General features: G+C 44.2%; 1 protein-coding gene across 3 annotated transcripts in view; it reads left to right on the forward strand.

The window, feature by feature from the left end:
- ZNF276 (zinc finger protein 276) overlaps positions 1 to 23008 on the forward strand; it is a 227403-nt gene that overhangs the window by 160172 nt on the left and 44223 nt on the right. For 2 of the 3 annotated variants that reach the window (XM_069217211.1, XM_069217214.1), the window contains one exon: positions 13656 to 13773. In XM_069217211.1, the coding sequence (XP_069073312.1) occupies positions 13656 to 13773 (118 nt within the window). Of the gene's footprint in view, positions 1 to 12612; positions 13774 to 23008 lie in introns of those variants that run through there. The other variant, XM_069217212.1, reaches the window with a different exon arrangement.

A 23008-nucleotide genomic window follows, 5' to 3' on the forward strand; every position in this document is an offset into this window, starting at 1 on the left:
CCAAAGTGCCCAAAGGAGCCAGGCAGTCCACCAAGGGCGGCTTGTAAGTGGCCTTGCAAATCAGCCTTAGTCTCATGGGGCACAACTGAGAATGAACCCTCATCAGGAATATCAGCAGTTCTTTGTCCACAGGAGGCACTGGCGGAATAGCAAGGCACACCAAAGGTAGATGTTCGAAGAGGCATGAGGTGCAATGAAAGACTGGTTGTACACACCATAGGACTGGTCGGAATGACAATGACCAATCATGCTCCAATTCTTCCAGCAGTGGAGCACCAAAGAACTGTACCATGCGATCATGACGCTGTTGGTAGTAAATCCATAACTCCTTTTAGCTGGAAAGGCAAAACCACTGTGTATCAGGAACAACAGCAGCAGTATCTTGCTGATCAATGCCAAAGTCACAGGGAACCTGACAAACCCACTGGAAAAGAGTGAATGGATGGCTGAAGGAATGACTCCGAAGACAGTGTGGAAGATGGACACAAATCCAGACCCTACAACCTTAAGAAATGGACAATCCCCTTAGTGCTCGAAGCGTTGAATATTCTGGATACCAGCTCTCCAAAGTGCTTTGGGAAGTTGGTATTTAATAGGGATTGTATCTCGGATGATGATCTCACTATCTGGGAGCATACGTCTCTCTAGCCAATGTCAACGCAACTTGTTTCTGGAACAGTAGCGCCTTTAGTCTGCTTAGCTTGTCTAATTTACATTAGTAGCATCAATACGAAAACCACATTTCTGCTACTCTTATCTCTTCTGTGGGGTCAGAAAAACATGTCCGCAACACGTTACGATCTCAAAGACTGAAGTTGCGTATGTAATTCCTGGATTCCTGGTCGCATACCACAACAGCTTTGTTCGTTCAGCACCACATAACTTCCATTCGAAAGTACATGAAATGCTGGATGAATCAAAGGGACGGGGGTACCCTTCAGAAATCAGGCCAAGTGTGCAACCCCTGCATTACAGAGGCCATCAAGGGACACCTGTTTGCAAATCATTGAATGACTAACAGTAGTCTCACATTTGCTTCAGCTAAGACCTCTGTTTCTCCGTTGAGACATTTATACTCAAAGGGCAACTCCCACTCTTCTTTAATATAGCTATCGCCTAGCTGCTCGTATCTGCCCACAGCAAGATGTTTAAGCATTTCGAAAAACAAAAAGTGGAAATGGGCAGATTTATAATGCCATGTACAAGCCATACCGTCTATGGAATTTCTGCAACTGTAAGAGGCAACTTTTCTTGTTTTTCTATGTGAAGCATGGTGAAACTTGCTTCTCTTTGATAAATTAAAAGCAGCAAACAAGTCACTACTGTTAATATACTTCCATCGAGCGCAGCTGTTTTTCAGAATCTGTAATGTCCAACCTAACTGCATTATGGAACGCAGCTGACTTTGTCCATGGTGTAAAAGGGACATGTCAGTCTGAATGATATCAATCGCAGATGATACTGTTATTAAGAGAGTAAATCCTGTTGGACAGAGTGTTAATGCCATTATCGACAACAGCTAAAGCATTTTCCAAATTCTCTTTGTCCATCTGCTTTAAATGTGCAACAGCTTCCATTTGAGAAAGCTTCCACATCTCATTGTATATGGCACAGATATATCTTTTAGAGCGTGGCTTTCTTATACCTAACAAGAAATCTTGTAAGTCTGTATCTTCAGAAAGAGTATTAAGAAGTTCTTTAATTGCTGCTAAGGTGTTAGTCTGTAACCATTGTTGGCACAATTTAACCACACTGTATGTAGTAACAATACCCACGTGTTGACCCGAGACAAAGCGAGGATCCGGCTAGCTAATCTTGAAACCACCTGAGGAATTAACAACACGCGTCTGACACCCATTTGTGTCTATTGGACACAATAACCACCTACCGGGACTGGAAAGTAAAGAATTAGGTACCAGCCTGAACCTTTGCATCTAATTCTTCCTATGTAACTTTGAGGAAGGACTGCCAATTGGTGAATTTTGCCGGTGTGGAGATACTGGGCAAATTAATGTACTTAATTTTTGCTAATCCCAGGCAGGATGTCTGTTGAATTGTGTCATTAAAAAAGATAATTTGTACTGGAATAGGGCACACTTTAAATAAAGCTTCCCTACCTGAATTTGCCGAGCTTGTGTTCCCCCTACACATTTTACACCAATAGTGTTCTTCCAGTATTCGTAGCTTTGAACTGCAAGTCGAGAAAGAAAGGAACCTGAATAAATCAATTTTGTGTTGTTTGTTAGCAACATTTTCCTAATTTGAGAAGGTGGTAATTTGAAATAGGATGACTCTGCATTTTTAACATCATGCCCAGAAATATATGTGCATTTATCCAAATAATGTTTTGTGCTCCCCACAGGTGGAGTTGAGCAGTGTACCCACTGTGTGTAGTTGAATACTGATCTGTGTCTAGTTGCTCGGTGCAAGTAGTAATGTCCCCAGTTGTTATAGCAGAACATTGCCCCATAATTCTTCGTGTCAGTGTACACATCATCAGTTTCAAATACAGTGTAATCCTTCAAATCAGCTAACATGGAATCAACTGTTTGAACATCCCAGTCATCGGAAACAACACCAGGTGTAATTACATCAGTCATTGAAATTTGAATGACCTCAGTAGGCCCGTATATATCAAATGGAACTTTATCGCACACAATCCCATCAGGAATCGGTACTGCTGAAATGTTCACAAGGGCCAAGTCTCTTCAGATCTTATGCGAGGCTCAACAGAGGAGCGTTCAGTAAGGTTATGACCATTTATAAGAGAGAAGAAAACAGTCACGAAACCAATCCATAATAGAAATACAAGCAATGTCAATAATATCCACATATAGTTCCATGGCTAACTTAAATAGTTGTTTTTAAGCCATATCTACAGCTTTCGTGTCTTTGAAACAGTTTCAATAGCAGGTGCGGATGAAGGTGAAGAAAAGTCATCAATGTTGAGGAAGTAACCAGAAGCAGTCTCAGCAAACACAGGAGCCAGTGCATTACTGGTGGATGGATCTGCTTCGCATGGAGGCTCATAGTGGACGATGTCATCAGTTTGTGTGGTGTTGGAATAGAAGACAGCCACATCTTGGATACGTTTTGTCGATGAGGTGGTGACAGGAATTGGCAACAGCTCATTTTCCGCCCTCCCCATTCTTGAGGAGGCATTTGTAGCATCGATGGACATGCTGTTGCAGTCAGAGTTGTTGTCTCTTCTTTGAAGAGGTGTGTCCTGTCGGGTAGTGAGAGGGGACCGAAAACTACACAAGGGACCTCTGGGTCTACTGTGTCGGATTGGCCACATGATGGAGTTTAACGTCAGTGGAGACAAATCTGTTTGCTTTGGAACCAGGCAGCGGTGGTAGGATGACAGTTCTGGTACCTTGTATTCCCAGGACTTGGACCGGTGCTCCGTACGATGGGCTGAATTCCTTCTTTACAGCAATCGTCTCACAATCCAGATCCCCAACTCTAGGATTCCAGCCAGTAGAAGTTGTTGGCAAATCCCTTATTCCTAAGGTGGCAGCACTGGCGGATGATTTATCATCACAAAATTGCTGAAGCTCCTGTAAGACAGTGAGATGCTCATTTATGTTAAAGGGTATATCTGCTGTCACCAAACTAGGGCCACCTAGATCTGGGACACACACAGGTATCCCAAAGAGAATCTCATAGGCAGTGCTCCCCACCCCCATCCCGCCGCCCCAAACAAGGACCATTTTGGAAGATTATTCAGTGCTCTCTGGACCCCAAATAGGTGATGAAGCCACCTGCAGCCAGAGCCTAATACTCTAGCTGTTAAGGACTTCTTTAGATCTCTATTCCTCTGCTCCACAACCGAATTTCCCTCGGGATGATAGGGTGAGGAGTAATGGAGTTCAACACCTATCGTCCCCATGGTGACCCTGAATGCCTTAGAGCAAAGGCAGGGCCCTAAGGCGAATGGAATGCTGCAAGCACATATGTACCGATAAGGACCAGCAAGTCTTTTATAACAGTTCGAACGCCAGCTGAACGCTGAGGCCATACCCCCAGGAATCTAGAACAAGAGTCTACAACGACTAAAATGTATTTGTATGCACAATCAGGTTGTAGGTGACCACTGTGGTCAAGGTACACACATTATAGTGGCCTACTGGACACTAGGAGGGATGTCTGTGGAGGGCGTTCTATGTTGGAGCCCTTAATTTGCTGACACATGTCACAACAAAGGACATACTGCTTGGTCTGTTTGTATAGACCTGGCCACCAGAAGCATTCCTGTAAGAGTGTTATTGTGGCCGCAACACCAGCATGTGCAGAACAACGCCCTCATGTGCTGCTCTGATTAGATCTAATCTCTGGTCTTAGTTAGGGACCACTCAATCTCCAACCCCAGAAAGTGTTGCATAAGCAACATTCTGTGCACTGATCTGGTAAGGGTATTTTATAGGGTATGCTTTTGGGAGAGGCTTGCTTTCAGCCGAAGCTTTCACGGCAGCCAAAATCTCATTATCCAGTCTTGTCTGGGAACGAGTCACTGCAACCACAGAAGCCGTAGCTACTGCGGATTTGGCCGCTTCATCAGCCAAATTATTGCCAATAACGTGTACTGCTACACTTTGGTGGCCCAATGTATGGACTACATGAGCACTTGGTAGCTTATCCTTCAGATCAGCCACCCCCTCCCCCAGAGAGTTCTGTGTTTTATGGTGTTCCCTTTTGAACCCGTTCAGTGGCCAATGATTAAGATAATCATTGCAGGACTGGACACAGTAGAACGAATCACAGACAATCAGAGTGAGTTGTCCTGGATCTGTATGTTCTTGCACTAGAATAAGGGCTTTTAGATCAGCTAGCGGAGCTGTGCAGTCCCGCAGGGTCTGCGTGTGGGTATTATGAGGGTGGAATACACCATCCTTCATCACTCCGCTCACGGCTGCGCAAGCGGCTGAGTATTGATGCTTGGTACCTACAGCTGGTTGTGCTGAACCATCAGTGTAAATGACAGTGTGATGTTAAGTGGCAAGATGTCTAGAGGTGCGGGGTACTCCTGTTCGTATTGGAGGAATTCTTGTGCCTGAAGTTTTGGATCAAAGATGTATTCAACATCGGTGGCAGTCAGGGAGGTTGCCCACTGAATCCAACGTGGATGTAATGCTTTAGCATTTGGAACGCTTACTTTGGTGACGAACTCTAAGACTGGCACCGGGGTAATGAGAATCATGCGTTTCCCTTGGAGAAGTGGTCTCACCTTGATGACAGCCATCTGTAAAGCAATTAGAATTTTTTCTGTGGGTGCCAAGCGTTGTTCTGCATTGGAGTGTAAGTGTGATTTATATGCTATGGGCACCATGTCGCCTTCGTTAAAGGTGACCTAGGTAAACCCAATGGCACCAGCAATTATTCTGATGACCAAATTTGTTTTGTCGTCACAGGTGTCCAAGTGTTTTGCTTCTAGCATGTCCTGTTGTAATCCTCTAAGGATGCATGTGTGTTCTACCATCTGCTAGAAAAATCAGGGCGTATTAAGTCAGAGTAGCTTAATACCTTGTGCATAGTCAGGAATGTAAGTTCTGACAAAGTTAAAGAAACCAAGTAAAGACTGCAGTTTCTTGATTGTATTTGGTGGCTGTAGTTGAGCACATTTCTCTAAAAAGTGCAGGGCCAGGCTCTTGCCCTCGTTTAATAGCTCATATCACAGGAACAGTACATGGAGAGAGAATATTTTAGTTTTTCTCAAATTAAATTTGTAACCAAGGGCTGCGAATCCTAAAACGATCCGATCGACCCTGGCAAGATGAATGTTGAGGTCGTCATCTGTGAGGTAGATATCATCCACATAGGACAACGCCTCAGGATCAATATCATGCAATATTGATGTTATGCGGGCTGAGAACAGCCCTCTTGTAGCTTTGAGGCAAAGGACAGAAGCGTTTTTGGGAGTCAAAAGAAAGTGCACTCAGATCCCGACTTTCATGTGCTAAGTTCTGGCAGAAAACACCATTGGAAGTATCCAAGGTTGTTTTAAATTTTTTACGCACTATGTTGTTAATTAGTGCTGTGCTGTGGGATTTTTGTATTGCATGTGTGCGAGTATGACCGTTTAAGTGTCTGTAATCCAAGACTATTCTGTATGAATGGTCGGGTTTTGCAACCGGTAATAATGGGTTAATTATTGCAGAAACACAGGGCTCAATTGCTCCCTGGTACTCAAGCTGAGTGAGGCTCTCCCTCACTGGAGTTTGGCTTTGTGGTTAAAAGGCTATTGTAGCAGAGTCTGGGGTGTAGACCTAATAGGTATTACATGTCAAAGAGAATACTTGTCCCAACCTACATTGTTGTGGTATAGTGCAGGTGCCTGCGCTAAATCCCATAAACCCTACCAAGTGGGAGAACGTGCCTGTCCAAAGTCTCAACTCCAATAAAGTCGCTAGTTGTCACATTCAGATGATCTTTCAGACTCTGGCGACATATCGTGACCTCTGCTAAGCTGTCTAGCAGTGTCATTGCCCACATCTTGTTCTTCAGCAATGTTCTCAAGTGTACTGGCATTTTTAACTGACAGTGCTGCCACCTTTTTCTTTTTAAACTGTGGCTTTTGTTGTGGGGATTTATCTTCCTTTTTGTCTGGCGATAGTGGTGAGTCTTTCTTCTGTTTCACGTAGTAGGGACGTCGCTCTGACCGGCCCATTCTCTTGCTACATCTATACGGTGCGTCCTGAAAGGAATGAGAAGGATGTGAATCAGTATATCTGTCAGGAGCTTTTATATTTTCTCTATTTCTGAGATTATATCTCCTTTCAGAGTTTTCCAGGTGTGGGGAATCTGCTCTTTGACTTCGTCTGTCTTTAATTTGTTTTTGTTCCCCGTCCTACAATGGTATAGGTATCCGCATTGCACTGAAGTAACCATCGAGGCCTACTGCTTTGGTAGCGCTCATGTCTGCTTCAGGACTGATCTAACTGGCAAAGCTGACCACTTCGGTGTTAAGATAAAAATCGGCATCGGTGCTGAGAGACTTGCTGACCACCAAAACCAGCTTCGGCGTCGAGCCAGTCTGCCATAAACTCCAAGAGGAGATCAACTCTGGACAAAAACACTTGATAACACCTCCCCCACGTGGGCTAGATTCTCCGGGACAAGGCTACCACCACCTCACCCCTTCTTCACAGCCCTCATCTTCACTACCCATTTCTCCAAGTGACCCTCTTCCCTATATACCTTTAGAATCACCTCAGCCAGACATGCGGGCTGGGAGGGGAGTGTATACCTTGGACACGCATGTGCGGGGTGATCGGGGGGACACATTCCCACCTGTACCCTGTCCATCCCTCCCCTTTAGTTGACTCCACAACTCTTTGGTAGGGATGCCTCCTTCCGCATAGTGGATCTCGACACTGGGCCTTTTTGAGACCCTATGCCCATGCTAAGGGGCATACTGCATCACACCACTGACTTCTTTCAGGACCCTGTCTGCACTAGGGTCATCACACCTAGGGTAGACAAGAAATACAAAGCTTCTCCTACCAACCCCCTTTTCATTCGTGTCCAGCTCCCACCTGACTCCTTGGTTGTTACTTCCACCCATAAAAAGGCTAGCTCACAGGCTACTGGTGATGCACCCTCCACCAGATAAATAAAGCAGACATATAGACACTGTGGGTAAGAAGGTAGCTGCGCCTTCCACCTGAGGATTGCCTATTCTATTGGGCTGCTCTCCAGGTATGACCGTGCCCATTGGAATGGGTTACACACTTTTCCTTTCTGACGGGTCGCATCTTTAAGGTTCACTCAGATCAATGCAGAGCTCAGCCACGTGCACTTATGCCTGGAGATCCTCAGGGCTCTATTTTGAGCCCGTTATTATTTAATCTCCATTTGAGGCCACTGACGAATATTGTTGAGAGTTTTGGCCTCACTCTTTTCTCTTATGCGGACGACACCCAAATCATGGTGTCTTTGTCTTCGAAGAACCAGTCTACTGTGGATGCGCTTCCCCTCTGCCTTCAGCAAGTGGCAGACTGGATGTCCTCAAACTTTCTGAAGCTGAATGGGGAAATACTGAAGTTCTCCTGGTTGGTAAATCCCCTACGTTATGGGGCCCTCAACTCTGGCCAGTATCCTTAGCTGCTCCTCTGCTCCCCACTGTGTCTGTGAAACGTCTGAGAGTATGGCTGGATCAGGAGCTGTCATTGAGGATACAGATAACTAAGGTGGCTGCCACCTGTTTTGGCATTCTGAAATGGCTGAAAGAAATACTATACTGGATTCCACTTAAGCACAGCAGACCGTAGTCCAAGCATTAGTTACTTCAAGACTGGACTACGGTAAATATTCTCTATCTTGGATTGACAAGAACATTGTTAAAACGCCTGCAAATAGTAGAGAATGCAGCAGTGCATCTCCTGCGTCGCCCGGTGCAATTCACTAGTTCTGCCACCTTACTTAATTCTCTCCATTGGCTGCTGTGGACAGATGGGTGCATTTTAAAGAAGCACTCTGCTTTATGCATAAATGTCTCCACAACACTACCCCCTCTTAACTGAGCTCCACAGTCACCTACTACATACCGCAGTGTACGCTTAGGTCGAGTTATCAGAACCTTGCTGTTGTCCCTAGAGTAAGACGGGCCCAGGAAGGTGGCTGTTCTTTCTGCGTTCTCGCCCCTAAACTGCGGAATAACCTCCCTCATCATCTGAAAGAATGTAAATTCCATCTAGAATTCCGGAAGCTGTTGAAAACGTGGCTTTTCACATTGGTTTAGTCATGAGAGAGCAGGTCGTTGGTTACCGTGGCTTGGCGAGCGCTGGGAAACCCGCTGGGTAGCTATGCGCTTTATAAATTACGTAATCAATCAGTCAAGACTCATGAATCTGTGCGAACCCCTCCATTTGGGCACCCTCCAGTTTCTCTCTTAAAATGTGGCATTTCTGATTGCCATCATCTAACTCAGGCGTGTCAGTAAGCTTCAGGTACTAGCCTTGGAAGAATCTTTCTCCCAAATACACAGGGATAGGGTTGTCTTATGCACCAATCCCAAATTTCTCCCTTAGGTGGTGTCACAGTTCCACCTTAATCCATTGACCTCCCTGTCTTTTCCTGACAGCCTGCCTCGTTTGCAGAGTGGGCTTTCCATACTTTGGATTTCAAGCGAGGCCTCAAGTACTATATTGAAAGGTCTAAACCATTTAGAAAGACACAACAGCTCCTTGTTGCTTTCTCTAAACCCCAAAAAGGGAAGGCCCTATTTAAATCAGGCATTGCAAGATGGTTCATCAAGTGCATCCAAACTGCTATGCAAAAGCTAAGAGGCCCCTGCCCATTCCTACTACAGCCCACTCCACTTGAAAAAAAGAATCCTTTATGGCCTTCCTGGAAAACATTTAAAAAAGCCAACATTTGCAAAGCAGCTATCTGGTCCACACCATATACCTTTACAAAACATTACTGAGTGAATGTGCTTGCCTACCACCAAATCAATGTTGTCCAGGCAGTACTTCATACATTCTTTCAAACTACTGCTACTCCCACAGGCTAGCCACCACTCCTGGGAGGACTGCTTTACAGTCTGTTCACAACACGTGTATCAACAGCAACATATGCCTCAAATAGAAAATTGTACTTACCCATTGTGAGGATTTGTGTGTACCATATGGTATGGCTGGGAAGCCCTACTATGCAGTATACTCGCAAATACTGTCTTGGGTCCAATCAGGTACGTTTACCTGAGTGGTTAAGATCAACCCTAGGTAGCTGTGGCGGTGAGTAGTGAGGCTCAGAAAAGGAACAATATGTAAAGCATTTAATAGCACAAAACAACATAATACAAAAGTTGCACAACACGAAAGAAACAAGACACCAATTTATAAAAATAGATTCGATTTTTATAAATTTTCAGAGACCATAAGCATCAAAATTCATTGGAGATTTCTGCAGATACAGATTTTAGAAGTGATAACTTTTATAACAAAACATTTGGACACTTTTGAAAAGTTTGAAGCAGTTTCATAACTCTGGCCCAAGTTGGGTGACCAAGTGTGACATGATAGAGGTCTAGAGAGCCATGAAGAATACTTTGGACAGTTACCTGGCCACCACACATTTTTAGAGCAAGACCCAAACTTTACAGGATGACCGCCATAGACGACAATGAAATGACCCTGTTTCTGAGAGATGTAGGTTAAAGATGCAGTGCAGTCAATAGGGGGTGAGGTCTGGAGTCCTCGGTCCACAGGCGAGTGGGGGCAACTCTGTACATGGATCTCGTGATCCCATTAAGTCCTCTATGCAGGGGTCCAAGGGCTGCTGATGTAGACTTTTTGCTTTTGCAACACAGCAGTCATGGTGTAAAGTGTTGGCTGGGGCTAGCGTCCCTCTTGGTTGACAGATCTGGTCACAACCAACACCCACAAATCCAGCAGACATGGGGGCACCTTTTGGCTATCTCCAAATTATACTTTTGGGTGCCTGGCATCTGGTAGCGGCACATCTTCTGCGGAGAATACCAGAAATGCAATTTGGGCTCCTTCAGCTTTAATGTCCCCAGTGCCGTTTCGGGAGGTCATCCAACTGACCCTTGGAGAATCTGCTTCGGAATGGGGCCAGGAATCAGCTTTTCCCCAAGCCAGGCGCGCAGAACAGGGTCCAAACTCTGGTAGCCCAAAGTGCAGCAGGTGCAGTCCCTCCAACGTTGCAGCCTCTCTTTGTGCACTTTCAAGAGGTGAAATTTTGTATTTTTCTTGTCCTCCTTCCTAGTCCGGCGAGTACTGAGGGTCAGCATGCCAGGGGTATCATATTTATCTGAGGACAGTGCCCTGAGGGGGGCACACGTCACTAGTCAGTCAGCTACTGGGTCCTCTCCTACCTAATGACGAAGTTCCCTGTGGTGGGTTACATCTGGCTATCCCATAATGCCACATTCTTGCCCCCTTTAAGATGGAGCGACCTTTCTTTGTCGCCAGGAGCATTTAATCCTCCCTAGAGATGCGGCTACCTGAGGGCAACACGCCCAGCATAAAACCAGTTTGGGGGCTCTCTCTGGCCCTGTCTTCATGTTGTTTACAGAAACAAAAAGCATCTTACCTGGGAGTTGGACGGGTGGCCCATCAAAGGCAGCTTCCTCTTTGAAGCACTCCTTTGGGCTAACCCCCCCCCGAGTGGCCTTCCCAATAGAGGAGGTGACACCTCGCTGCTGCAGAACTGCCTTTGTTCCTGGGCCTGGGAGTCATTCACACATCTCCTCAGGCAGTTAGAAAGCTGTTTGTGTGTGTATCCCTTTGTGAGGCTGCTGGACGATCAGAGCAGTCTGTGGCAACTTTCTAAAAGTTACTTACCTTTTAATAATGCCATGATTTATTTGATACCTTACATGATCCAGTTTGGTAGTCCCAGTCAAACGTTACCCTGTACTTCTGTATTAGCCAATGGGGCTACCAATGGCCCTGACAGCGCTTGGATGCCTGGCTTCACCCTGGGGGTGCCCAGGAGTGGGCGCCTCACAGGGAAAAGCCAGGAGGGGTTCCACAGCGGTATGCGTACAGCGCCTTGAGACCCTAACGGGTGAGTAGTGCGCTATACAAGTGCAAAGTTTACAGTTTACTACATTCCTGAGTCGACACTATCATACATGCCCTGGGTACCCCATGGCACCATATACTCAGGGCTTATCAGTAAGTCAGGCAATGATAATTAATTGGGTGTATCCAATTTGGTATGTACTTTGTATGGGGTTAAAACACTGGCACTGAGGTCTGGTTAGCAGGCTTCAGTGCACTCTGAGTTGAAAAACCAGCAGCATTAGTCATAAATGTGGGGGTGAACCTGCAAAAAAGATGCAAGAAATAACCACCAGAGCATACTGAATGATAAGTGACTTGAATCCAATTAGTATATTCAGCCAAGTCTGGTCACAGTGCCTTGACTTTAACGCTCTGCCACCAGTTGCATACATGGCTTATCATGGGCTGTATCTAACAATAACTTGTGCCTTTCTTCATGCTACGCTGCAGACAAACCATAATTGCTGATATTCTTAGCTCCCATAACAAGTTCCACATCTTTTATGGTACCTACTACCTTTTGATCTTTTTCTGACATAATTTGGTGCCATACTATCCTTATCAGCTTTGATAATGTCCAGAGGACGAAACACATGTCTGCTGCTATTTTGCTATGGACTTTCTTACCTTATCTGTGGAATAGATCTACATTGTGACCAGACTTTCTGAATATACTAATTGTATTTAATTTGTTTATCATTCAGTGTGCTCAAGTGTTTAGTTCTTACAATTTCCTGCACTGATTATTCAGACCGGGCTGTTCACTTTGTGGCAGGGTGTTTTTCACCAGATATGCATCTTTTTCTTATCATTGCATTTGTTATTATGCTTACTTAAACCTGAAACACTAGGCTACCTTTCGATGTGCGATTACGTTGGCATTAACACCCTTTCTTTTTTGTATTCATGGAAAAAGACAGTTCTTTACACCCATTAATCATCTGTATGTGGCATGTAATGCTGTAGGTTCACATGTGCCCGCGCTTCTCTTTGGGTACCTGTGGCTGTTGCAGTAATCATTCTATCTCACTTTCTTCTTTTTTGCATGGACATCTCTATATACACTCTTTCACTTTAGTCTATCCTCACCTGCCGTGTGGGAAAACAAGCTAACATTGGAGTTGATAACCATGCACATTACCAGCAAGAGAAGGAGCCACAGTACATCATGACTCGAAAGACTTCTTCGAAGAAAAACAACTTTCACACATCCGGGCCCAACAATAAATGGAGTATGCACAGTATGTGAATCTATATAGCACTACATGCCACAAACATATGCTAACTGGGTAAGTAACATTTTCCTTTCCTTTGTCTATCAGCACAAACTCCATGAGAGTGTGTGTTTCCGAGCTCTCTCCCTCATCAGTGCATCCCCTTTAAGCACATCAACACACACACTCACACTCTGACTTTTACTTACTTTCAAGTAGCTCTTCATGTCTCCCAGCTTGTCTGCGAAAGTATAGCAACAGATATAATTCTGCCAGGGTACATGAAAGAGCAGTCTTTAAGGGTTGTTTTTGTTTTATCACCTGGATTTCACATAGTGCATGAAAAATCAGGCCTTGGCACACAAATGCTTTTATGGTGCGGAGAAGATGGTGGCTGCTGCACTCACTCTTCTGAAGTTGAGGCAGAAGGTTTACTTAGCATGACTGTAAAGCAGATCTGTGATATTCTGGAGGCCCATAAATCTACTCCTTGTGCCAAGGATGAGGACCAACAGTCTACAGCATTTGTTTCAATTCTGAGTCCTGTGGAAAGTAAATAATCCTTCATAAGCAATTTTCTTTACATTCTGACAATTCCTCACACATTTGTTTTTAGTTTCTGGAGTGAATGGCAAGACTGAAAATATTGGATTCAGTTTGTGTTCTGAGATACCTTAAGATGTGTGTTTGTTTTTCCTGCAGTATTTTGATTTTGTTAATCTTTTCTCTCTTTTAAAACAATGCTCTAAAAACAAGCATTTGCATAATTACTAAGTTGGCAGTTATATGATAAAGGTGATACATAGTGGCTTTGCCAATACTTCTTTTAATGTACTGTTAAATGACGCACTGTTTTATGATGGTAGTTAGTTATAGGGTTTTGAGTTTGTTTTCTTTTTTCTTTTAGAAACACATTAAAGAGCATCATGAGCAGGTGCGAGAGAGGCCCTGTCCCCACCCCGGCTGTAACAAAGTATTCATGATTGATAGATACCTTCAGCGCCATGTAAAGCTCATACACACAGGTAAGTTTAATGAGAAAACTGCTTTCATATGGCACAGAAGACAGCATTAAGTGGTTACGTTTCTGACCTTCTTGTGGAAAAGGACAGAAGGACATGAAAACTCCTAAAGTGGAATAAGGATGTTAAAGGGTAATGCCACCTGAATATTAAATAGCCACATTGGTATTAATGATGCTGTTTATTAATTTTCAATCATGTTTTGTTGACTTTGCAAGAACCAAACAGATTGGAAGAAAGAATACCCGGTACCAAACTTCACCCTGTCTCAGTTCCCACACTACCCTCTGGCTAAGATTTGTTTCTCCACCATGTTTCCCCCATACTCCTTTTTGCAATGTACTGGTCCCTTCACTGGTCCCATGACCCGGAGGCCACTTTAGAGTCCATGTGATTGCACAAGTCCCATTTTCTGACTGATAACATTTAATCTGGAGCCACATCAGGAGACAACGTTTTCAGAAATATCACTGTGTCTAGTACGCTGTTTCCTTAAAGTCTCTGGACCCCACAGACCCTCAGACAGGTGCTCAACCCATCCCCCAGGATCATGTATTACCTTTTCAATCCCAGCATGAACCACATTGGGTGATAGAGTCAAAGCTGACCACAGACCCAGAGGTGCCTCCACCTGCAAAAGATCACCTGATTAACCTACAAAAGAAGGCAACCCACAAGATTCTGGGATTCTCCTCTCCCAGACCTCATCATCTCTGGCATCCAACCCAGTAGAACTAACTCAGTATTTAAAACCTCCAAATCCAAGTGGTCTGCTCAATATCTAACAGTAACCCTTCCCATAAGCTACTCCATAGAAGACCTGCCAGAGAAAGTTAAACAATATTCCCCTCTTCCCAGTTTCAGTCCTACCAACCTCTGACCTATTGCCCTCAGTAGTATAAAGGGTGTGCAGTATATTCTGATTTATACTTCTTCTGGCAGATTCCTCACCTTTTGAACCAGGTGCTAGTCTGTATCTCGGGGAAAAACTTGCAAAAGCTTCTGAATGCTGGACGATGGCAACATCAGCCTCCACTGCAGCTTTTTCAATCTCAGACATGACTTACATAAGTACCACACTGCATGCTGGCCATTGGTTCCTTTTCTTTTGCGCACCCTTCATTTTGAATCCAGAGCTTGGCTGCTACCAATTTCTGTATTTTCTGAATTGTTCCAAATTTAAAATTTGATATTGCAGCGTTGAAGAAATCTCACCAGTAAAGACTACATGGTCGAAATAATGTCATGCATACTATTGACAAATGACTGTTATGGACCCACACTACCTCCGACTGTAGTGCCTCGGGACAAAAACATGTTTCCAGGTCCTGCAGCAAGTGCTCCCTGATGCAACCAAAGGCGAATTGGGAATAGGAGGCCACAAATTAGGTTGCTGAGCACAAGAACAAATCTTGTTCTAGTAAACCCTTGTCAGGTAAGTTGAAGGACGAGCCGAAGAGGCAGTATAAGAAGCAGAAGCACGGTTCTTTTGACTTGGAGGCTCTCTGGGGAGGTCACATAACCGACTCTCAGCGTCATCATACTCTTCAGAATGGATGCCGTCTCTGTAGCCGGTGTGCCGGAGTTTCCCGGGCTATCATTGATTCTCACCCAGATACTGACTTTTAACAAGGCCATAGTGCAGATTTTTAACTTGGCTCCAGTTCTCTGTGGTGCACCCCAATGTACTTCCAGGAACTGCAGTCAAACCTCTGCTGACAGGCCCTCTTCTGGCGCTTAGTGATCATGCTCAGAGCCTGCCTACCTCATCTCTGGCACAGAATTTCTACACCTGTGCCAAATGACTTGCTTAATGTTGCACCAGTGACCTCTCTACTAGATTTATTAGTGCTTCCCCAGATGCAGTTGGTCATCCCATTTCGTGCTTCATAACTATAAAAGCACAGAACTTTGTCTCCATTCCTTTGACATCAGTATTTTAAGAAGATGGAATCTATTTTTGACTCTGACAGTGATGTGAGTTCAAATTCCTGAACCAGATCATCATGATGAGGAGGCAGACTACTTTCTCGCCACACATTATACTGATCTCTTTCTTGATTTACAGAATGCCAGTGGTCCTGACTTCACTCTTAAATCTCAACATGGGCACCCTACGGAGGAAAGCACCTCCTTTGTGGTTGTCATTAGGAGGCTGTAAAAGTATGGGAGTTCCCTCTTCTGACTAAAGCTAACCTATGTACAGAAACACTTCAGTTTCATGGCACCTTTTGCCCTTCAATGAGGCTTTAGTTGATCCTATTCTGGCAGCATGGTACAGGCCATTTTTGTCTCCAGCTGGTAGATGCCCCAGAGGTCTTGTCTTCAGCCAGTTTCAGCCTTTTTAACCCTTCAAACAGCCCACACACAATTCATGTGGCTTTCGCAATGGAGGCAATGCTAAATAAAAGGGGCAGCAGCAACTTTCCCCTTCCTCCTCGCCTAGAAAACTACAATTTGGGGTAGAGGGGGGTCAGACCAGCCCATTGGGCACTGCCTGATTGTTCAATAGGCCAGTCTGACCCTGGGAGTATCTGCATTTAATGGAGGGTTCCACTCATTTTTAGATCAAACTTCTACCATTTGGCCACCGGGGTCTTTATGAAGGTCATGTTGGTGGTCGTGGCCCATATTCACCGGTTGAGGAACACATGTATTCCTTTAGATGGTGACTGGCTACTATAGATGAGCTCACTTCAGCTATTCTCAGATCATCTGTGGAGCACTAAGTTGTTACTGCACAACATTTGGTTCTCCAACAATAAGTCCAGTTCCCACCTGCAACCTACCCAGAGGCCATCTTGTGTATGGCCTTAGTGGTGACTGGTGCAAGTCCCTTGTCTGTGGGGGTCATCAGGATGAGATAGACATCAGTGCCTTTGGCTCCTCTCTGAGCAGCCCCACCATGCAAGCTTGCTTGAGCTACATGTCATTTGCCTATCACTCAGGGTATTCTGTGTTTTTTTTGGAGGCAAGTTGATGTAGGTGTCTACGGAAAACATGACTGCCATACAGTAGTTAAACTAGCAGAGCAGTGTAGGCTCATGCTTCCTCTGTCTGGAGGTGTTGAGGGTGTGGCGTTGACTGTAACTCAATGGGAGTTCAATTACATTGAGTCATCTAGCAAGGTCCCTCACCTTCAAGGGAGACAAACTCGGGTAAGCTTCATCTTGCTGTCCACAAGTGGCATTCACACGCAGAGGGGGCTTGGGAAATCTTCCCCTTATGGTGATAATCTTATGATGGACGTTTTTACCCTTGGTTTTGCACTTTAAAGCTTATGTCTTGTGGGTTTCAAGGGGACACCTTAATCCCTCTGATTTTGGAGACAGTCAGGCAGGCTCAAGCACGTCATTGTGGTGTGCCCTGGTTTGGACTTGGAGCGTTTGGCACTCCAGACTTCAAACCCTGGGCATCCCCATACTCATGTTTCCCTCTCGGGCAGACTTTCTGCACCAGAAACAGGGCAAGTTTCTCCATCCAAATCTCCACTATCTACGCCTTCGTGTTGTGGAGATTGGGAGGGTTTGACCTTCCACTGTAAGTGGTGGGTCCCCTTCTGGCTGCTATGTATATATCCTGACGACGCAGAGACTCAGCTTTGTTATCCTCCTTACAGCTTAGGACTTATCACTGTCCCATGAAACGTTACTAATAATTCAGCTACAGACTTTTTTGAATTTACCTGCCTCGTTGACATCTCTGAAAAGAAGATATTGTGTGTATTTCTTCAGATCTATTCTTAAGATTGAGTGCCAGGCACAGTTTGCCGATGAATGAACAAACTATATCGTAGATGGGTGCATCATACTACGCTTTCATGCCTTGAGAAAGTCACAATAGTGACAAAACAGTCTTACGTATCAATTTGCTCATCGACAGCCAACACGTTTGAACGCAAATTAAATTGCTGGTATCGCAAGCTTACAATAAAGAAGACTTTTTTTTATCAAGAAAGATTGGTCTGGAATTTCTATGACTTTAAAAGACATTTAAACTACATCCATTGTGATTGTGACTGGGTGCTGTGGTTAGATTTCGATATATATATATATATATATATATATATATATATCAGCCCTTTCTTCGCTTGGCTCATCATCCCTCGTTTTCTGCTACTACATTTATCATGCTGCAGTGGGACCTCAATTTCCTACAAGTACTGCTTCTTAATTCATTATTCAAAGGCATTTGCTAATAAGTCCAGGTACCATATTAAAATGAAATATTACTTGTATTCACATGTAGGAAGAGAGAAGCATGGGAAATACTTAAAATCTAAACTAATTCTAAATGGTTTCAAGAAGAGGTGCATATTCTTCCCCTCCTATCTTTTTATCCTCCACATTTGAGACCTCCAGATGGAAGTGTTGTAACTACAGAATCATATTCACTAAAAATATACCTGCCTGATACTATCCTAGTAGATAATATGTCAATTATTACTCTACAAAAATAATGTCACCAATGCAATGCACGTAAAACAAATTTTATCATCATACAAAGTAGTAAAAGCTATTTTTTTTAATAAAACAATTTTTTCTGATTTATAAAAGAAAAAGGCCGTAAACCATACACACACATAGTTAACATGCCAGGCTTTGTAACCCATAGTAACTCTTCCATTTTCCCCAAATCATTTTTTGTTTGTAGGGCACCCTCTTGCAGTATAGATGGATTCCCCCAATTTTGAACACCAGTCCATATCTTTGCACCATGCCAAGGGCTTGATATGCAGGGGGGATAAGTCAATGGGCCAAATCAGCACCCTGGACAAAGCACTAAAAATAGAGGCCCAGTATCACTCAATCGCTGGACAGGCCTAGACAACATGGAAGATGTCAGCTGCCTCTACACCACAGCAGGAACATGTGTAGGCCGCCCTCCAGAGCTTCAGTAGTGTCAGATAGGTGGTGTATAAAACATTCAATTGAATTAGGCGGAACCTTGATGATATTACTAACTCTCAGGGTATGTTGAGAGCCTTACTACATTCAGTATCTTCCAAATGGCCTATCCATTATTCCCAGCAAATCTTCAGAGGGGTAAATAGGTCCCGCACATTAATGATTAGAAATCTGTAAACACAGGAAATGCCACCCTGTCCCAGGAGACCCACAAAAAGTTTGTCCTCCAGGGGGCTAAACTCAGGGCCCTCCCCGATAAGTGCTCCATGGGAAGACAGGGCATAGCGAAGTTGCAGGAACTTATGAAACTGGGACCGGTGACAGTTAAAATCTGTTTCTAGGTCCTGAAACGACGGCATATGTGCTCCCTGCCAAACATCTCCTAATGTGTGGATGAAGATCCCAGCAGCAAAACCCAATTAGGTTAACCACGTGGCCCAACCAGTTACTCCTTCAAAGGGAGGTCTGGAGCATAATCCTTCCCACCCATCTGGTCCAGCGCAATGCTGATCTCCACACCAAGAATACAGCTATAGGAAGATCAGCGAGGGTGCGGCGCACAGGCATTTCATAGAGTCTATCCACAATGGTTTCCCATTCTATAGATGCTAGTTCCACTTTACAGGATGGGTCGTCCCAGCCTCCATGAAGTCAGTCATTCATTACCACCAACTGAGACGCCCAAAAGAATAGTTGTAAGTCTACCGCCACCAGGCTCCCATTAAAAGGTGGATTTCCCAAAGGCATTGCACAGCACTTGGTTGACCTAAAGAAAGGAGCGCTCCATGGTCTGTATTTCCGTAAACTGCTGTTTTGGAAGCAGAAGGTTTTGTAGAACGTATAAAAAGCACTGTAGCACCATCATCTTAAACCCTTCTCACTATGTTAAGAAGCAAGCGGTTCCACCTTTCTAGGTCTCCCTGCATCCTGCGGACCAGTGCCTTTAAACTAAGGGACCAGATAAGTATTGAGAGCAGGGAGATATAGACGCCCAGGCATAGGAAACACTTGTAGATCAGCACTTGGGTCTAACGTGCTATCTCTGCTGGAACCCCAGTCAAGGGGGACCAGGAAGGATTTGGACCAGTTGACAAGCAGGCCTGCCCATATTGTTTTAACAGGTGGAGTAGTCTCGGTCCCAAAGTCTCTGGGTCAGAAACAAAGAGCAGGTCATCAGCCACCTACAGGGTGATTTGGTCTTCCAGGCCGTCTCCCCGTTGGAATCCCTGGATCAGCTCATCACACCACACCCATGTCACCTACGACTCCATTGCCAAAGCATGAAGGAGAGGGGACAACAGGCACCCTATCTGGTGCCATGCTGAATCAGTAAAGGTAATTTAACGAATTTATACGTGTTCATGTTAGAGAAGGTGCATGAATACCCAATTTGGGAGTATTGTTTATGGTAATTCCCATATTAGAGTGTAGATTATAACTCCCACTTTAGTGGTCTTTGATAAGTTGTTTCTTAGTTGTAGTAAAGACCTGGGCATGTGTTTTGGAAGGGTTGAAATATTTACTCTGGATTCTATTGTGGACTCATTAAAGCTGAAGAATGGTGCCCCCTTGTTGCATCTATTTAAACTCAGCCATTTACCACATGGTCACCGTTTTCAGGAGCTCCTATCTTTTAACAAAGAAAGTTATTTTAAGTAACCTAAAGAAGGTTTACTGCAGTGCTCAAATCATCAGTGCCATAGTAAACATCTGCACTTCATGACGGACTGGCAGAACTCCCAGCTCTTCTGCATTGAGTACCTTGATAATCTATTCACATATAACTGCATGAAAATTCACTACTAAAAAATAATTCTGCTTGAAATTCCTTCCCATTCTAGATGTGCAAGGTGTTAGATAATGGCTGCACCCATTCCAGACCTGGGGGTCTAGCACCTCCTTCAAGATCATCCTCACCAAGACCAAATTCCTGCTATCTGGCAAGAGCAACAGGAAACAAGGTGTCCAAACCTGGCTTTAGGCCATGAACGTGGACTGATTTGACCTTCAGCTTTCACCCAATGGCAAGTCATTTTGATTCTCCTAGGACAACAACCTTACCACTCGAAGAAAAAATCCACGAAAACCAAGATGGCCTGGTATCAGCTACCTATGCAACAAAGTGAAAACGTTCATCCAATAAAGACTTTAGAAATGCTGTTCAAACTCTTTTACTCTTACATATAAATTATGGCAAAGCACTGCTTCTAAATGCTGAAGAACATCTCAAGGGCCTAAAGAACAAGTTAATTACCTTTTGTTAATGCTCTTTTTGGTGTTACTCTATCTAACCACAGATTTCTCACCTTTTGAATTTTTCCCAAGCTGTCAGAATATATCTGATATCTGGGGAAACACCAGTAGGTGGTGTTGTGTGACTCCACATTGACTTTGTTCCACTCCTGAAGTGACGTATGGAGCCATGTATAAGTGCCACCAAAGCGTGCTGACATCAGTTACTTCCTAGGCTGTCCACGCACCCATAAGCAGAGCCCAACAACAGATTGTTTCTGACCATTGTACAAATCTCTAGACTTGGACCTTTTTAGGCAGAAAAGAGTCTAGTTCACAGAATGCCAATGTGGGAAGGTCAGTGAGCAGGGCCAGACTGGGAACCCAAAGCAGCCCTGGCAAGTTTTGTCAGAACAGCCCTCAAAGGGTGAGCTGAGCGTGTCTGACAACTACAATGGGACTTTGGAAAAAAAGCAAAAACTGTGCATTTTACAACACATTTTTCGTTATATATTCAATAGTATAATTTTTTTTAAGTATAGTAAATAATGACCTTACAGTGCACCCGGATACTACAATCTTTATTGGGGCTCTTCAGTAATTTCCTCACCATTGCCCTCTAACAGTGCCCCTCATCTCTCCATAGTCCCTCTCGTATGTAAAGACAGTGAATCATAAGTGTGTACATCAGTGTATAGAAAACGTTACATACAACAACGGGTACTACAAGGTGTAGGATTCACATGTTATCCATACTGGTAGACATTTGTCTAGAATGCTAGGTCTGGGGAAGAAAACTCAGGATTTAGAGTGACACAGTGGTTAGAGTTGACGTTACTAATAACAATGTATTTCTACCCAAAAAAACGCTTTTTTAATCAAAATTAGTATAATCAAAGACTAGGAAAAAAACATAACTTTCTAACCTGAACCAGCATGCAGCTCTTTGATGGCAGCTCATAGCTTACTGTACTGGATTATGATTGAAATTTATGAACTGCATAGTAACAAAAGGATCTCTGTGACAAAAGCAGAATCTCACTGAGCATTGCACGTAAAAGACAGTTCTGTGTTCTGCATAGTACAAGCTATTTGCAGCAGGCATATGAACTCTCTGTGCTACCTTAGATGACTCTAACCTGCAACTAGACAAACTTTGATCTCTGTCCAGCAGGTACATTAATCACCAGAATTATCTTGGCACTTTTTATTATTGCCTGAAACTGTTGGATATACAAGGAACTCTGTGGGGCTTTTAATACTCCTGCATCTCTACAAAACTGCCCCTGTACCAAAAGCAGCCCTCACCCTTCCAGCCTCCCGGGGAAACGCCTGATGCCCGCTATGGCCAGTCCAGCCTTGTGAGTAAGGAATCGCCAGTCAGATACAGTGTTTACCAAAAAGAGCATTACCCCAGGTAATATGTTCTTCTGATGGCAACTTCTAATTGCAGATTCCTCACCTTGTGAATAGAAACTAAAGCAGTACCTCCCAGATGCTGTGTCGGTGAACTGGCTCACACCAAAACATCCTGCAGGACCGTGCGGGAAAAGTGCCTACCTCGTTTGACCTGGCTGTCCAGACAGTAGTGCTTCATGATCATTTGGAGCAACACCCATGTAGCAATCTGGCAAATGTCCAGAAATGGAGAATCACACACAAGTGCAGTGGGAGCAGCTTTAGTTCTGGTGGAATGACCCTAGGAGCCTTATCGGTGCGGCTTCTTAGCCATTGATTAGCAGAGTTTAATGCAGAGAACGATCCAGCAAGAAAAGGCCAATTTGCACTGCTCCGTCATTTTTTGCTCCAGTTAATACAACAAAGAGCCTATCTTCCACACAGTATTCCTTGATACAATCAATATAGAAGTTGAGAGCTGATGTAATCACTCCTCTCCCTTAAAGTGTTGAGGTAGAGCAAAGAATGCTGGGAGAATGATGTTTTACCCCACATGAAAAGGAGTTACTGCTTTCAGGGGAAAAGAGGCTCAGGTCCTCAACACCAGCTTGTGTGGTAAGAATATTTTGTATGGTGGGGTGGCAGCAAGAGCTTGTGGTTTACTCACATGTCTTGCTGAAGGTATGGCGATGAGGAAAACT

The sequence above is a fragment of the Pleurodeles waltl genome, chromosome 12 (genome assembly GCF_031143425.1).
Source record: "Pleurodeles waltl isolate 20211129_DDA chromosome 12, aPleWal1.hap1.20221129, whole genome shotgun sequence".
NCBI lineage: Eukaryota > Metazoa > Chordata > Amphibia > Caudata > Salamandridae > Pleurodeles > Pleurodeles waltl.